Consider the following 18,759-nt stretch of genomic DNA (forward strand, 5'->3'; position numbering starts at 1 on the left):
TTGATTTCTGTTTAAATACAATTTGATTTAACAATGAAAATTAATCAATTTAAATTTAATTGACAAATTCATAATTCCACACTAAGCTAATAGATTCCTAAATGCAGTGATACTTATTACACTAACAAGTTCAAGATGTACATTACGTTTTCGAGTTCAAGATATATATTATGCTATACCATTACGATCAGTGTTTTAAATTAGTTATATCCTTAGTAAAAGTGAAATTTCTTAGCTAAAAACAAACAAAACAAATATATATATATATACACCTAGCAAGTGATTAGAACTTTTGAGCTAATTATTTATCCCAATTAAAACCCTACTATTCCATTGCATTACTAGTTATGTGCTACAATATTTGTGCCAAAACAATGATACAACAAATGTTTTTAAATATATATATAAAAAATACCTTTTAATGAATGGCTGTGTGCTCATATTTCTTTCTATACATGCCACTTGTGGCAATGTATACCAAAGCTTGCCACTGGTTTTCCATTCTGCCTTATTCCTTATGCTTTATCAACAGTGGATTTGAAGTTTAAAATTCATTCTGGTATATACTAAATCATTTGTTTACATTACTGCAACATAAAGTCAGTTCATTATGCAGCAGGATGTTGTATGTAAACTGCATATATTACGAGGTCAGTTTGTGATACATCAAGACAATATTTCTGTGGGCTGAATATGTTCTAAAGAGTGTCTGTTTGAAGAGTGAGACACCAAAGTTCCCTAAAAAAACATTACCACCTCTGCCTGATACTTATTAGCACAGGGTTAAAATCTCTATTAAATACCTAAAAATCTATAACATATCTATTTTTCCTCTGATTATCAACAGGATTTGAAAAACAGGTCTATAAAACTACAGACCCCTTTAACCTATAGTTTATTAGTCATTATTAAGCTACAAATTCAGACACCTACACAGATGCTTCCAAGTAGTGACTGCGAAGGTTAAGCAATCTCTTGGAATAAAAACACCTCATGTTCTTACCAACAACAATTTGTTTTTAATTTTTGAGAGGTTGGTTGGTTAGTAATTTGGTTTTTAGGAGCATTAGCAACTAAGGCCATATTGCTCCGTGAATATGCGGTGGTCATTCCCTGACTTTTCCGCATCCTCCGTATTTGGTGGTGACGGGCTCGAACCCCGGTCTAATCAAGAAGTGTGTGCTACGCACTGCTGTTCCTTCCCACCTGGCAACAGAGGCGCCAATTTTTGAGAGAGGGCATCCAGAGATTTCATTATATACATAAAAAAAGCAATAAAAGCAATCATTAAGAAATAAAGCAAAATATTTTAAAACAATTATAATAACTTACTGTAATGCTTGTTTTTGTCTTATTGGTGAATTCAGAAGGTTTTGCTCTTTTTGCCAACCAGCTATCCAACCATTTTTGATCGATATTTTTCTGAGACTCACATTGTCCAAGTTCTCCCATGTCCATATGTGACAACGATTGGGGATGGGGTACCAAATGTGGTGATGACTGTGCAAGCATGCCTGGTTGTAGAGGACCACTAATTATGGGAAGAGCAGGAAAAATGATGCCTGCAGATGAAGGAAGTGGAAGAGGGGGAAGTGCCTTTAAATTCATATCACTTTGGTGATGAGGGAAAATCACATTTGAAGAGTTTGCTGGTTGCCGAACACTAGCAGATACAGCATGAGATGGAGGAAGAGATAATGAAGGCTGAATTAAAGTTGGAGTACTGGAAATCTGATTCACATGACTTGGGGTGACTGGAATGCTTTGTTTAAGAAAATTAAAAGATTGCTGTTGAGCCTGCATTGTCTGTTGTTGATTTAATGGATAACCACTTTTTGAAGAAGGATCTTGAGGCCATGAGCCAGCATTACAATTTGAGTTATTCTGAAAGTGAAAACCACAAGATGACTGCACTTGTGATGAAAGTGATTTTGGTTGCATCGTTGCCACTCCTGATGAACCTAAAACTGTTCCAGATGCTCCCACTGTTGATGGTGGGTGTGCTGATGCTACTGTTGCTGCTGGTCTCACTGCTACTGATGGCAGAAGTGCTGATGGTACTGATGGTGGTGGTGGCATAGCTTCTACTGATGATGGTGGCAGGGATGTTGAATGCACCAATGATGATGGTTGGGATGCCAAATGTGCTAATGATGGTAGTTGGGGTGCCACATGTGCTGAGGATTGTGGACGAGCTGTCAAATGTGCTGATGATTGTAAATGTGGAGCCAAATGCACTGATGACTGTGGATGTGGAGCCAAATGCACTGATGACTGTGGATGTGGATCCAAATGTGCTGATGATTGTGGATGTGGTGCCAAATGTGCTGATGATTGTGGATGTGCTGCTAAATGTGATGATGATTGATGGGCTACTAAATGTACTGATGATGGTGGATGAGGTGCTGGTTGTATTGACAATGGTGGATGGTGCACATGTTGTGCTGAATGTACTGATGGTGGATAATGCATATGTTGTGCTGACTGTATTGATGATGGTGATGGGTGCAAAGACTGTGCTGACTGTATTGAGGATGGTGGATGGCACACAGATTGTGTTGATTGCACTGATGATGGTGGATGGTGCATAGGTTGAGATTGTACTGTTGGTGGATGGTGCACAGATTGTGCTAATGATGAAGAATGATGTACAGGTACTGATGATGGACGATGCACAGATTGTACCAATGATGGATGATGCAGGGATTGTACTGATGGAGGATGATGATTCATTGGCTGTACTGATGGTGGATGATGAACTGATTGTACTGATGGAGGATGATTCATTGACTGTACTGATGGTGGTGGTCGCACAGGTGTTACTGATGGTTGATTTATTTCAAATGACTTTTGTGATTGATGTTGCTGAAATTGAGGGGGTGGAAGAAGACGAGTACAAGATGACGATGAAATGACTGGTGGTGGAGGAGGCAAAGACTGTGGCGAAGAGTGAAAATACATTTGTGACGATACTGGTCTTATATTTTCTGAGGGTGCTGAAGATGGCAATAGTTGGGAGACTGGTGGTGGTGGGAAATTAGCTGGCTTTCCAGACTGTGAAAAGCATGAACCTTCTCTGTTAGTAATCATAGCCCATGAAAGATGATTTGTAGAATGAGAAGATGAAGGAACTGACCAGGGACCACCTGGAGGATTAAATGACATATTGCGGTTCACCTACATAAAAGAAATAAATTAGTATTTTAACTACAACTGTAAACAGAAATTCATTTAAGATAAACTTAATAAGAAATATCTGTATCAGTGCACTGATGGTCACTAATATATGTACAAAAAAGTAATGTATAATAAAAGAATGTAACAGTAAAGCAGGAAATTTAAACAAGAATATCAGATATTTGATTCCAATTTGTACCACCGAATAGGATCTGTAACGATAAAAAAAAAAAAAAATCCGGCACAAACTGGATCAAGTTCTCCAATATTCCACTTATTTGTTATCTCTAAGCAAAAACATAAAATTTTAAGTACAACTGGTCCATTAAAAAAAATACATTTACCTGCCAATAAAAGTTTGTTACATGGAATAATTTATTAAAATAAATTATCATCATTCAATTTATGTATAGATTAAGACGCTATTAAGATATACCACTGTTTAACGATTTACAAGGGATTTTGACAAGTTCGGGAACTCCCACTGTATTCTAGGCTCCAGTATATTTCATTACTCGAAAATAAAATAAACAGATCTTAAATTACAAACACTTATTGTATGAACCTAATTTTTAAAGTAATATTCTAAATATTATGTATTTAGGTTTAAAATAAGGAATGTCTACTAGAAACAATGATTTAAAAAAAGAGAGCAAGCAGTAACAAAATATATGTTTTTTTAAGTATTAGTAGTGGCAAATTATGCAAGAAAGCAAGCTTAAAAAGCATCACCCAGGGTGGAAAAGAAAAATTTTCCACATCATCTGTACAGTGCTGCCTCCAATAATTTGTCTATTTCTTCCTTGAATTTATTCAAACTATCCACATCCACAACAACATATGGACGTTTTTCCAAAATTCAAACATCCACATGGCTGAAAACAAACCTCAACAGATCTATCCTGCAACCATCCTTCCTCAATTTAAATAAATTTATGCCTCTCGTGTGCTGTATGAGCAAAAGAAAGAATGCCGTGAAAAGAGAGCTTGCTTAATCCATTCAAAGCCTTAAACACCTCAATCTATTCTGCAACAATCCTTCCTAAATTTGAACTTGTACCCCCCATTGTGTGCAGTCTGAGCAAGAGGAATTATTTAAGATGCTGACCTCCACTACAACAGATGGAAGTTTGTTCTAACTATCAACCACCTGCTGGCAGAAATTTTCTTTTAGCCAGCATGTGTTTCATAGTTGGAACAAACTTCCATCTGTTGTAGTGGAGGTCAGCAACTTAAATAAGTTCAAGGCAGAACTAGAAAAACATTTCAAGTGAATGGATGGGTGAAATGGGGTGGTTTTTTTTTTTTTTTTTTGTCTCATGCTATATAAGCTTGCTTTCTTGCATCATATGCCCTACTAATGCTAATCCCATCAGTACTGAGCTTGCTCAATCCATTCTAAGCCTTAAACACCTCAATCAGATTACATTGGAGGTGCACAGTCTCAAGGGAAATGCTGCAATTTGCAGAATTGAAGGGGTTTTTTTGGTAAGAATACCTTTTGGTCACCTCATCAATCTCACTGCCCTTCTCTGCACAGATTTCAGCAGATCTACACCCTTGCTAAAACGAGGGTTCCAGATCTGTACAGTACTCAAAATGCAGACCTATGCATTGCTTTGCAAAATTCCTCTATAGAAGTGACAAAAACCCACGAGAAGACACAGAAGCCGGTCTGCACTGCACAGAGAATTTCGTATCTCACTGCACAATTACCCATAAGTCTTTTTCATTTTCCACTACCCTAAGTGTAGTCAGTGATAATCCCAGATTAACATTTGTCAGTATTAATCTGGGATTACTGCAACCCAATATGCAATACCTTGCATTTGTCAATACTAAACTTCAACTGCCATTTCTTAGCCCGTTGATCCAATTTTCCTAGATCTTGTTGTAGTAGATCAACCTGATTACTGACATTAACAACCCTGCCAACCTTTGTATCACTTCAAACTTTGACATTAAGTCTGCTATGCCTGCATAAATATCATTAATAAATATTGAAAACAACAATGGGCCCAGCATTGAATCCTGCGAACTCATTAGCATTAGTAGAGGCATATGATGCAAGAAAGCAAGCTTATGCATCATCAGCCAAAAAAAAAACCCACTTCCATTTCACCCCTCCGTTCGTTCGAAATACCTGTCCAGCTGAGCCTTAAATTTATTTAGGCTATCAACTTCCACAACAAGGGATGGAAGGTCTGTTCCACCAACCAACTACCTGCTGGCTAAAGGCAAATTTCCACACATCTATCCTACATCTGTCTTTCCTCAATTTGAATTTATGCCCTCTCAGGTGATTATTCTGAGCAAGAGGAAAAATCCCATCGGCATTGAGCATGATCAAACCATTCAAGGCTTTATACACCTCTATCTGATCACCTCGCCAGTGCTTAGTCTCCAGACACTGTAATTTGCAAAACTTAAGCCTTTCTTCGTAAGAGCAACCCTTTGTTCCATTCACTAACCTTGTTGCCCTTCTCTGTACTCGTTCCAGCAGCTCTACATCCTTCTTGAAATGAGGTCTCTAGACCTGTATACAGTACTCAAGGTGTGGCCTTACCATTGCCTTATATAAGGGAATAATCACCTCCTTATCCCTGCTAGAAAAATTTCTGTATATCATTGACAAGACACCATGAGCTACTCTTGCAGTTCGTCTGCACTGCTCAGAGAACTTCATATCTGCCTGCACAATTACCCCTAGGTCCTTTTCATTCTCTACCACTGTCAGTATAGTACCACAGAGTTGATACGTTGCTCTGGGGTTGCTGTTTCCCATATGTAGTACTTTACATTTGTCAATGTTAAACTTCATTTGCCACCTCTCAGCCCATCTGCTCAACCTTTCCAGATCCTGTTGCAGCAGCATAGCGTCAGTAGTGTCCTTAACAACCCTGCCAACCTTTGTATCGTCTGCAAACTTGGACATTAAGCTTGATATACCATCATCAATATCATTTATAAATACAGAAAACAATAATGGACCCAACACTGAACCTTGAGGGACTCCACTAATAACATTAGTCCACGATGAGCAGTGTCCATTGATTACCACTCTCTGTCTTCTCCACTGATAACATTGGTCCACGAAGAGCAGTGACCCTTGATAACCACTCTGTCTTCTCCCACTCAACCATTCTTTTATCCATTGTAGCAACTTACCCTTAATACCATACTGCTCCAGTTTGTACAGTAGTCTTCCAGGCATAACAGTGTCAAAAGCTTTCCTGAAATCCAAGTACAGGTAATCCTCGTATAACACAGTAGTTTGGTTCCTACAAAATCTCGTGTAATGAGAAACCATGTTATATGGGACTAAGAACCAATACAAAAAGGGGGGTTACGTTCCAAAAGCTAACAAAAATACACTATTTTTTTTATAACTATCGGAAACTTAATTGTTATAGTAGTAATAACTTAATATTTTAACTTTATTTTTATAATAGTAGTAACTTAAATAGTAATAACTGAACAAACATCTTACCTTACAAACTGTGATAATTATATGTCAGATAATGTACATTCTCTTTTAATTTAATTCCTCTTCATTGCGTCTAAGCACAATCTCTTCTGCAGCAGCTAGATTTCCTGTACCGTCTGCTCTCTTTAAAAGTCACGAACTGCACTCTTCAGAGTCATAATTATTTTTTATGGTCTCAAACAGGCACAAGTTCAATAGCACAGAACCTAACTCAGGGATCTCCCAAAAAAATACAGTGGACCCCCATGTTAAATGATACGTAAAAATCGGAAGAATATTTTCCAGTTAGCAAAATAAAAATAAATTTCCGCTTACATACATAGTTTAATTAATATGTACATACAAACTAATCGATATTTCTGTTCACTGACTTTTTTGTTTTAAAATTTAAAACAATAAAAATGATAAGCAATTAATAACAAAGAACATGGCATGCACAAGTTGCAACAAACACGATACAGAGTAATGAGTTCTTGAAAATTTATTTGTTTTTTATGATTCAATATTTCATGGAAAGGGAAACACATTTCACCATAATGTGAAAACCCACAGAATTCCAGCTATCGGTACTATAGCAAATGCAAGAAGATCAAGTTTACTACCCGTTTATAATAGATTACGCTAACAGAAAAGCTCAACAACCCGGAAAGTGCAAATTGTTTTTATTGTTTTATGGTAGTGACCTCCAGAAATGTGCTTTAGAAAAATATCACTAAGGCAATAACAACTAATATCACAAAAAATATGACTAAAGGCGATAACCTCAAAGAAATTAATATGAGCGGCCTGTCAAGCTCTCAAGCTACCCAGCTCAATGGCAGATCTCACTCCTGTGCATCATGCAACACAGAGACAATCTCCAAGGCAGAATGCACTGGTCCCAAAGGCCCAGCACATTCTGCCTTGGAGATTGCCTCTGTTAGAACTAGTTATTGTTGGTGACTATTGTCAGGGAGATGGGAAATATACTATGCAAGAAGGATAGGTTGAATAGGACTAGAGTATGTCTCCCAGGGGCAAAAGTTGATGATGATGTAGAGCAGATAAGAGCACAAAAGGTGATATTTTTGTATACGTTGGAACTCTTACTAAGTAAGAGATCTGCAGATTTACTCAACAAGTACAGGTCAATGTTGAAAAAAAGTCACGAGTCGGGATTGAATGTGAAAGTGTCTGTAATTCTGCCCAGGCACGATAGGAGGGAGTATATGATGAGAGCCTTGTCGATCAATTTGCCCCTAGAGAGATTGTGCAAGGCTCAAGGGGTAGAATTTTTTTCAGCCTGTTCTGTGCTTGTTGACAGGAGAGAGTGCTTCTGCAGGGATGGGGTACACTTAAACAGAAAGGGTGCAAGAATATTTCCTGATGCTATCGAGGCAGTGTTAGGTGGGTTGGAAAACTGCTAACTTCGGGGTACAAAAAGACTAAAAGGTTAATAGTGGCTGCAGGCAGAGACAAAAGTGATTCTTGCACTGCTTCTATTAGAACGAGCAGCAGCCTGGAAAGCAAGGCAATGAAGATTTCCAGGACTGCTGGGAGTCATAGTGGAACAAATAAATACATGGGCTGTGTTAGGGTAACTAAGAGTAAAAACAGGTGCATGTATACTTGCATGTACATCAATGCTAGGAATATAGTTAATAAATTTGAAGAGCTTGAAGTGCTAGTCAAGACATCAAAGGCAGATATTGTTGGGATATCAGTGACATGGTGTCACACACAGATATAACCAGTGCAGAATTGGAATTTGGGGAGTGCAATGTGTACAGAAAGAATAGACAGGACAGGAAAGGGAGGAGAAGGGGGTTATGCTGTTAGTTAAGAAACACAAAATCTAAAGAAGTGCATCCAATTGATGTTGGTGGACAATGCAATGTTGAGTCTGTTTGGTGTGACATAAGCACTGGGAAAGGAAAAATGAGAGTAGGTGTGTGTTATAGGCCGATTGAATCTGATTGTGCAGAGAAATATAGTGGGCCAGTAAATCAGAATGTCTTATAACGGGGGATTTTAATTTTCCAGATATTGACTAGAACTTGTGGGTTGGTCACTTGCACACTAGCAAGACTTTTGTGGATTTATAGGATGACTTTTTTTTACAGCAACATGTTTGAGAAAGTAATATTCTTGATCTGATTATTCATGCATTAAGAATTTGCTGATAAAGGAACCACTGGGTGACAGTGATCACAATGTACTGATGTGGGAATTACTTAAAGATGTAACTACCATCAAGGCTAAAGGGAAGGGCTTTTTCTTTTGTAAAGGTGACTACAGGGGTCTCAGACAATTTTTAAATTCTGTACAGTGGGATCAACTGATGATGTTACCAATGTTGAATTCTAAATGGGAAGCCTTCAGGTACTTAATTTTGGAGGCTACTAAGCTTTTCATTCCAACTAAGAAATACTGTTTAAGGTTTAGGCCTAAATGGATGTCAGATGAACTAATGAGGCTCGTGGCAGAGAAGAAAAATGCATGAGTTGCATATAAATTATCAGAAGACACAGAAGCCTATGCCAGATATAAGCTAGTCTGTAATCAAGTCACAAAGGAGGTTAGGCAGGCAAAGGCAGTTATGAGAAATACTTGGCAAAGGATGCAAAGAAAAACAGCAAAGAGTTCTTTACTTATGTAAACTGTAGAAGGAAAGGGGTGAATCAGATTGGACAACTTAACATAGATGGGTTGACTATTGATGATTGTGCTAAGGTAGCTGATAAACCGAATGAGTATTTTGCATCTACATTCACACATGAGGAGTTAATCAAAGAGGGGAATGCCAAAAGTTTATCAAACTCTAGCAGAGCTAAGTGATTTTGTAATAACTGAGAGCGAAGTGGAGGAGAAATTGTTGAAGTTAAACATAAAAAAGACCCCTGGGGTGGATGGATCTATCCAGTTATAGTAAAGGAGGCAGCAAAAGTAGTAAGCAAAACCACAATTATGAGAGCTTCCTTCGACTCAGTGGAGATCCCCATGGACTGAAGCTGTACAAATGTATCACCAATTCACAAGAGGAGTCAAAAGGGGACACAAGTAACTATAGACCTGTTAGTTTAACTTGTGTTCCGTGTAAAATAATAGAATCACTGATTAAAGAAGCACTGTAGACATGACTGCAGTAATAGTTAAGACACAGCATGGGTCTTAAGACACAGACATCTAGACAAGACTGCAGTAATAGTTAAGATACAGCATGGGTTTGTTAAAGGGAGGGCATGTCTGACCAATTTGATTGGATACTGTGATGTGGTCACAAAGGAACCGAATGCCAAAAATAATTTTGATATCATATACTTGGACTTCAGGAAAGCTGTTGATACTGTTGCACATGGAAGACTGTGTACAAATTGGAGAGGTATGGCATTAAGGGTAAGTTGCTACAATGGATAAAGGAATGGTTGAGTGGGAGACGACAGAGAGTGGTAATCAATGGACAGTGCTCTTCGTGGACAAATGTTATTAGCGGAGTTCCCCAGGGTTCGGTTTGGACTCATTATTGTTTTGTATATTGATCAATGATATTGATGAAGGTATATCATGTTTAATGTCCAAGTTTGCAGATAATACAAAGGTTGGCAGGATTGTTAACGACAGTATGCTACTCCAACTGGATCTAGATAAGTTGGGTAAATGGGCTGAGAAGTGGCAACTGAAGTTTTAATATTGACAAATGCAAAGTACTGCATATGGGTAGCAATAACCGAAGAAAAAAATACATACCAACTGTGTGGTACTACACTCAGGGAAGTGGAAAGTGAAAAAGACCTGGGGGTAATTGTGCAGTCAAATATGAAGTTCGCTGAACAGTGCAGACAGGCTGCCAGGGCAGGTCATGGAGTCTTGTCAAAGATATATAGGAATTTTGCAAGCAGGGACGGGACAGGGAGATGATTATCCCGTTTACCAAGGCAATGGTCAGGCCACACCTAGAGTACTGTGTAAAGGTCTGGAGGCCTCATTTTAGGAAGATGTAGAGTTGCTAGAACAAGTACAAAGAAGGGCAACAAGATTGGTGAGGGGAACAAAGGGATGCTCTTACCAAGAAAGGCTTAAGTTCTGCAAATTGCAGTGCCTGGAGACTAGGCACATGCGAAGTGATCTGATTGAGGTGTATAAGGCCTTGAATGGGTTGAACAAGCTGAATGCTGATGAGATTCTTCCTCTTGCTCAGATTAAGAACCCGAGTAGGCACAGATTCAAACTGAGGAAAGACAGTTGTAGAATTGATGTGCGGAAATTTGCCTTTAGCCAGCTGGTAGTTGATTGGTGGAACAGGCTTCCATCTTTTGTTGTGGAGGTTGATAGCCTAAATAAATTTAAGGCTGAGCTGGACAGGCATTTGGAATGAATGGAGGAGTGAAATGGGAGGGTTTTTTTTTTTTTTTTTTGGCTGATGCTGCATAAACTTGGTTTCTTGCTTCATATGCATCTACTAATGCTAATTGGAGAGTCAACAGCAGGGATTCACAAAAAGGAATGGAAGCATTGAAAATTACATCTAACATAATAGCAGGGTTTTCCCGACACAAAAGCTCAAAAATTCTGTGTATGCAAGGTTTCCAGCAATTCTCAAACCGCATTAGAGCGAAACCTTGTTGTAGAAGTGCCATGTTGTGTGAGGATTTCTGCAATTTATCGATCGTGCTAGAGTGAAACCACATTGTAGAAGTACCGTTATACGGGGGTTGCCTGTAAATGATATCAAAATTATTTTTGCATCCTGTTCCTTTGTAACCACATCATAGTATCCAATCAAATTTGTCAGACAAGACTTTCCCTTAACAAACCCATGCTGTGTCTGAATTATTACTGCAGTCTTGTCTAGATGATCTTGCAATGATCATGTCTAGATGATCCTGTGACTGCAGTATAATTATAATCTTGTCCAGATGATCCTGTATTAGTTCTTTAACCAGTGACTCAATTATTTTGTTGGAACTGTGGCTCCTGTCACCTTTTGCTCTAACTTTATGAATTGGGGATACATTCAACATCTCCAGCCCCCAAGGACCTCCCTTGAATCCAAAAATGCTCTCACAATTATGGATAAGGGTTTGCTTACCTCCTTTAATATAACTGGAAAGATCCCGTCCACCCAGATCCCATCAACAATGTCATTTACACTTTCCTCTCAGTTATCACAAAATCATTTAACTCCCTCTAATATTTTGATGAACTTCTTGCATTCCCTCCCTAAAGAACTCCTCATGCAGTTATGTAGATGAAAAAATACCTACTCAGTTTGTGAGCTACCTGAGCAGGATCATGAACAGTTACATGACCGAGATTAGTATTAGGAATGGCCAAATGGTGCAAGGAAGCCTATGGCTTATGGTGCACCAGTCAAAAAAAAAAAAAAGGTAATAATAAGCAGAAAATTAAAAAATAAATAAATAAATAATAATTAATAAAAGAATAACCTTTTGACAATACACAATATACTTTGGAAATAGACAACCTACGCACTTCACTTCTGCCGTAGGTAACTATCCAGCTAACATTTGAATTTCCCCAAACCATCAGTCTTTACCATCCATGTAGGTAACTTATTCCAGTAATTTAGAACTCGCTAGCTAAAATAAAACTTGCTGCAATACAGTCTAAACATTTCCTCCTTAACTTGAATTTATGGTCCCTAGTTCTAGAATCACTTATAACCGTGAAAATTTCACCCTCCTTCATTTTCCTTTCAGAGCCTTAAACACATTAAGTCTCCTCTAAGGTGACTAGTTTCCAAGCTCTGCAACTCACATATTCGAAGTCTTTCCTCATATGGACGCACTTTTTACAATTCACAAGGCAAGTTACTCATCTTTGTACCTTTTCATCAGGCACAATGTCTTTCTTTAGGTGTGGTATCCATACTCGAACACAGTATTCCAAGTGCGGTCTAATAATAGCCTTATATAATGGGATTATGACATCCTTATCTCTACTAGCAATTGTTCGATAAATCATCAATGGGTGTTCCTTGCAACTTGTCTACAATGCTCCGAGAACTTTATGTCTGACTGTATCGTAACATCCAAGTCCCTTTCCTCCACTACGGGCTTTAGTTCAACTCCACCAAGTGTATAAACTATTTTGGGGTTACTGTTCCACAGATACCACCTCTGTAGTATCTGTGGAACAGTAACGTGTAAAGATTGGTAGAGTAGTTAATGATCACCACCAAGCTCTGTTTGGCAGTGATCATTAACTACTCTACCAATCTTTACATCATCTGCTTTAGACATCATGCCCTCTATCCCTTCATCGATGTCATTTATGAAAATCAAAAATAACAGTGGTCTTAATACTGACCCTTGTGGAACCCCACTTCTTACATCAACCCAATCTGAGGAATAACCATTTATCACAACCCTCTGCCTCCTGCAATGAAGCCATCCAGCTATCCATCTAAGAATTTTCCCTGTGATTCCAACCTGTTCCAGCTTATAAAGTAACCACTCATGTGGGACTGAGTCAAATGCTTTGCTGAAATCCAAATAAACAATGTTGAAATTATTCCCTAAATCCAGTTCAAAAGTGACTTTATCAAAATAGCTAACTAGATTTGTTAAACTTGATGATTTTCCCTTCACAAAACCATGCTGAGTATTCTTCAGAATTCCATTTCTATCTAAATGATTCTGAAATCCATCCCTGATTATTGCCTCCATGATTTTACTGACTACTGAAGTTAGACTGACCGGTTGGTAATTTCCCACTTCACTCTTAGAACCACCCTTATGTATTGAAGATAGTATTGGCACTTTTCCAATCCAATGGGATCATGCCCGAGTCCAGTGATGCTCTCATAATTAGCCTCAATGGTTCAATGCACTCACTTGCCACCTCTCTTAATATTATGCGGTATATGCGATCAACCTCAGGAGCCTTACTGGCCTGCAGGCTTGAAAGTTTTTTCAATAAATAATCATGTGAAATTTCAATATCATTAATTGCATATTTTTAAACTTCGCTCCCATAATTTCTCTTTGACATAAAGGATTTCTCGTCTGTAACTGTTGAGTTCATCTGGAACGTCAGCTGGGGTATCTAATACTATCTCACATCAATTACATAAGGATATGATATGGTTTGTCCCTCTCTTCTTTGGATTTATATATGTGAAGAACTCCTTATCCCTACTCTTTGCCAGCCTAACCATTTCTGTGGCACTATTACTGATCATTTTTGTAGCTGTTATAGGCTTCGGTACTTTTTATTGCTCTGTAACTTTTCCATGCTGTCTTTTTCTGCATCAAGTAATCTGGCAACTTCATTATTCATCCAACTTGGAATCCTCCTCGTAGAGTATTTTTTTAATGGTACATACACATTGAAGGCTTCTGTGATTAATGTTTTAAAGGTATACCATAATTCATTTGTATTCGCTCTCTGTGCAATATCTACCCAGTTAATACAGACCTTAAGCCATCATAATTTCCTTTCCTGAAATTACAACCCATTCCTTTGCCTTTAACTACTGCTCGCTCTCGCTCTCTCTCTTCATCATCCACTGTAGAACTTCATGATCATTTCCTGCTACTGGTTCCCGTACTGTCCGCCCTATTATGTCATTTGGTTCATGGGCAATGATGAGGTCTAGAATATTCTTTTCCCTAGTACTTTCCCTGACATGTTGGTACAAATAAAAATCATCTAGTTGATTTAAAAATTTTGTCCCCCAAGTGGAGTTTCCTTCCCATTTGCTCCATTCAATTGGAGGCAAATTAAAATCACCCATAATAAGACATTCAATCTTACTTTCCTCTTCCACTTGCATGTAGAAGCTCTCATCATAATCTTCACAATCACCTGGACTGTAGATTACTCCCGCTCTCATTATACCTTTGCTTCCTACTATGTTACACCATACAGATTCTATACTAGCATGCAAAACATCTGAATCCGGGAAAGTTTTTGTCGCGCTCAGGCTGCTTTTGATAAGAAGCATGACTCCACCACCCCTTCTATCTGCCCTATCTTTCCTAAATACATTGTATGTACCGTACTGAAACTCATCACCCCCTATTTCTGGGTGGCATCACGTTTCATAAGCCCTATTATGTCAGCATTACTTGTCCTAACCAGCAGTTCGAATTCACTCATTTTATAGACACTTCTGACATTACTGTATAAACAATCAAGACTTAGTGTTCTTGTATAGTTAACTACTGTGACACACCTTTAAAGTTATTTAAGCTCACTTCCTAGGCATTAGATCAAGCGGACCAATATGATTCAACCCCTTCCTTTTATTGTTTACCTAAAGAAATCTTTGCTACTATTTGTCAGAGACTTCTCATAGTCTGACTTGATTGCCAATTAATTTATATCTACCACAGGCTTCTGTTTCACCTGATAATTTATGTGCAACTCGTGAAATTTTCTTCTCTGCCCCATGTCACATCAGTTCCACCAACATCCATTTAGGTCTAAACCTTGAACAGTATCTCCTATTCGGTATAAGAAAGCCTTGTAACTGTACTGTACTTTCTACAATTACATTCCTGAGTGCTTCAGATTTAGAATTTAATGTTGATAACATCATTAGTTAGTCCCAGTGCAATGAATTTTAAAACTGTCTGAGACCACTGTAGTCACCGTTATGAAAGCAGAGGCCTTTCCCTTTATCCTTGACAGTAGTTAAGTCTTTAATTAAATTCCACATTAGTGAACTGTGATCACCGCCACCCAGTGGGTCTTTTATCTGCAGATTCTTAATGCATGAAGGGTCAATGCAGGTAATGCCAATCAACAAATTTTGGGTCATACCTTGTTATGGGTACTCCCCATATTCAAATTCTGCATCCCTTATAACTGAGTGACACGACATCCCCACAATGTCTGCATTTGACGACTAATCAGTACTTCAAATTCATCAAGTTTGTTTACTATTCCACTAGCATTAGTGTATATGCAAGTATGCAGGCACATGATCTTACTCTTAGTTACTCTATCACAGCCTATGTATTTATTTGTTCCATACTTACCCTCAGCATGCCCTGAAATCCCCTTTATGAAAGAACTGTCCAAAAACAAAATCTACAAAAGGATATGGAGACATTACACAATGATTATCCATGATAAAGTACTATCAAGAAAGGGGCTGCTCAATTCAAAATGGATTGTAGAATCACTAAAGTTGTATTCAGGCTTGGGTGACTGGTGACTATATCACATCAACAGAAAACACTAATGCTGTTTGAAGGATGACAGGATTTTGAAAGATCATCAGATTAGGCTATAATAAATAGCAAAGACTAAAATATCCTGTGAACAAGTCCATCGTATTGCCCACAAACAACTTCAGCATGAAAAAAAATTTTCGGACAGAATGTGTACTGAAAAACTGGAATGCAAAGAAGAGACAGCAAGTGGTGCAAAGATAACTCTCATAGATCTTCCTAGAATTCAAATAAGTTAATGTAAATACTGGAACTAAAACCACTTCATCTCTGCAAATGTTTTAGAATGCAAAATAAATGTTGGAGATAACAGATGAAGATTGGATTCATTACCACGATCCAGAAACCGAATAACTGAATTTGATTGGATACTATGATGTGGTCACAAAGGAACTGGATGCAAAGAATAATTTTGATATCATATACTTCGACCATAGGAAGGCTTTTGATACTGTTGCACATGGAAGACTGCTGTACAAATTGGATTAGTGTGGCCTTAAGGGCAAGTTGCTGCTATGGATAAAAGGATGGTTGAGTGGGAGAAGACAGAGAGTGGTAATAATGGACAGTGCTCTTCGTGGACAAATGTTATTAGTGGAGTCACCCAGGGTTCAGTGTTGGGTCCATTGTTGTTTTCTGTATTTATTAATGATATTGATATATCAGACTTAATGCCGACGTTTACAGATGATGTGAAGGTTGGTAGGTTTGTTAATGACACCAATGACAGTACACTACTGCAACAGGATCTAGAATAGTTGAGCAGATGGGCTGAGAGGTGGCAACTGAAGTTTAACATTGACAAATGTAAACTACCCCAGAGTAATGTATCAACCGTGTGATAACTCAGGGTGGTAGAGAATGAAAAAGACCTGGGGGTAATTGTGCAGTCAGATATGAAGTTTTCTGATTAATGCATATGGTCTGCAAGGTAGCTCGTTGTGTCTTGTCAATGATATACAGGAATTTTTTTAGCAGGGATAAGGTGATTACCCACTTGTATAAGGCAATGGTCAGGCCACACCTTGAGTACTTTATACAGGTCTGGAGGTGTCATTTTAGGAACGATGTAGAGCTGCTGGAATGAGTACAGAGAAGGGCAACAAGATTAGTGAATGGAACAAAGACTTGCTCTTATGAAGAAAGGCTTAAGTTTTTCAAATCAGTGTCTGGAGACCAGTCACCTATGAGGTGATCTGATTGAGGTGTATAAGACCTTGAATTGTTTGAGCAAGCTCAATGTTGATGGGATTCTTCCTCTTGCCTAGATTAATCACCTAAGGGGACAAACTCAAATTGAGGAAAGACAGTTGTAGAACAGATGTGCAGAAATTTGCCTTTAGCCAGCCGCTGGTTGATTGCTAGAACAAACTTCCATCTGTCATCGTAGAAGTTGACAAGTTAGAGGCATATGATGCATAAGCTAGCTCTTGCATCATATGCCTCTACTAATGCAGCCATCACCTTCAAACTAAACAGGCAATTACCAACAACCCAACACGCCTTGTTTGATATCAAAAGGTATAACCTTAAAAATGCAAACTGGCAGATTTTCACAGACCATACAGTAGCTGAACTGCAAAATCAGGAAAGTGAGTGGTGTAGATCAGGCAACTGCAGCCCAGACGAGCAAGCACTGACTATGACAAAGATTTTAATAAAAGCAGTAAACCTGTTTATCCCACAGAAAAAACCGAGGAAGCAAGTAATCCCCTGGTGGTGCCCTGAACTGACTATACTCAGGAGAAGAGTGCACCAGGCGAGGAGCAATTTTCTAAGAGCCAGAACATCTTGTCCACAAAATGAGGTGGATGCAGTGAGAGACTCCTATAGAACTCTCAGGAATCAGTATACAAGGCTCATAAGAGATAAGAAAAGCTGGAAGCACTTGGTGGGGACTACTGGGAACAACTATCCTTGGGGAGTTGTCTACAGAATAGTGACCAACAAGCTGCCAATAGGAGATGTCTTAGAAACTACTGTCAAACCAGATGGACCTCAACCCTGTGCTGGGCAGACTTTGTAAATAACATCTTAGATAATATTATTCAGATTGAAACTGGGGATCATTCCCCCACTCAGCTAGATATTATGAAATAAAACACTGAATATGACAATGCCAATATTGAACCTCTGTTTACTATACAAGGCTTAGAAATAGCACTATCTTAAACCAAAAACAATAAATGCTCTGGGTGTGACCTCTTAGAGGTTGAGATTATCAAAAAATTTGTGGAAACAGCACCAGACAAATTAATAGCACTACATAATAACTGTATGAAAAAAGGTATATTCCCAAAAATATATTAAAAAAAAAAAGCTGTGTTAAGATTAATTCTCAAAAAACTGAGAACCCCCTATTGATCCCAAATCATATAGACCAATAGCCCTACTCCCTGTACTAGGGAAAATATATGAAAGACTAATTGGAAAGCCTTTAAATTCATTTCCACAGTGAGGAAGAAGATGCTTCCACACAGCTCTCATATTGCTTGATGAAAGTACAATCCATGACTGATGAATGTTTTCAATGGCATCTTTGATGCTATACTTTTTCCAGAATTCTATCAATGAAATTGCATTCCCTCCATATGTTGCTTGAATTGCCTGTTTAAAAGTCCTCAGGTAGTAAGCTTTAAAAAGTTGAGATAGACCCTTGATCCATCAGTTGCAGTAAGGAAGTTGTATTAGGTGGTAAAAATATCACTTTGATATTTTCACACAAGGAATCAAGAGTAATGGGATGACCAGGAGCATTATCCAAAATTAATAAAGCTTTAAAATCAAGATTATTTTTCTGCAATAATCTTCAACTGTTGGGCAAAAATAGCCTGTGAACCATTCTTCAAATAGAACTTTAGTTATCCACATTTTCTTGTTAGATTGCCAAATTATAGGGTGTGATCCTTGATT

The 18,759-nt window shown here is 38.2% G+C and overlaps 1 protein-coding gene across 1 annotated transcript in view; it reads right to left on the bottom strand.

Annotated features, from left to right (window-relative positions):
• The window catches only part of LOC150090583 (uncharacterized), a 153,120-nt gene that overhangs the window by 124,869 nt on the left and 9,492 nt on the right, over nt 1-18,759 (bottom strand). Inside the window, exon 2 of the mRNA XM_090385101.1 lies at nt 1,333-3,177. Coding sequence (XP_090241227.1) covers nt 1,333-3,165 — 1,833 coding nt within the window. The 5' untranslated portion in view covers nt 3,166-3,177. The remainder of the gene's footprint in view (nt 1-1,332; nt 3,178-18,759) is intronic.

The sequence above is a fragment of the Mastigoproctus giganteus genome, chromosome 1 (assembly GCF_048544385.1).
Source record: "Mastigoproctus giganteus isolate SK-2022 chromosome 1, ASM4854438v1, whole genome shotgun sequence".
In the NCBI taxonomy this organism is placed as follows: domain Eukaryota; kingdom Metazoa; phylum Arthropoda; class Arachnida; order Uropygi; family Thelyphonidae; genus Mastigoproctus; species Mastigoproctus giganteus.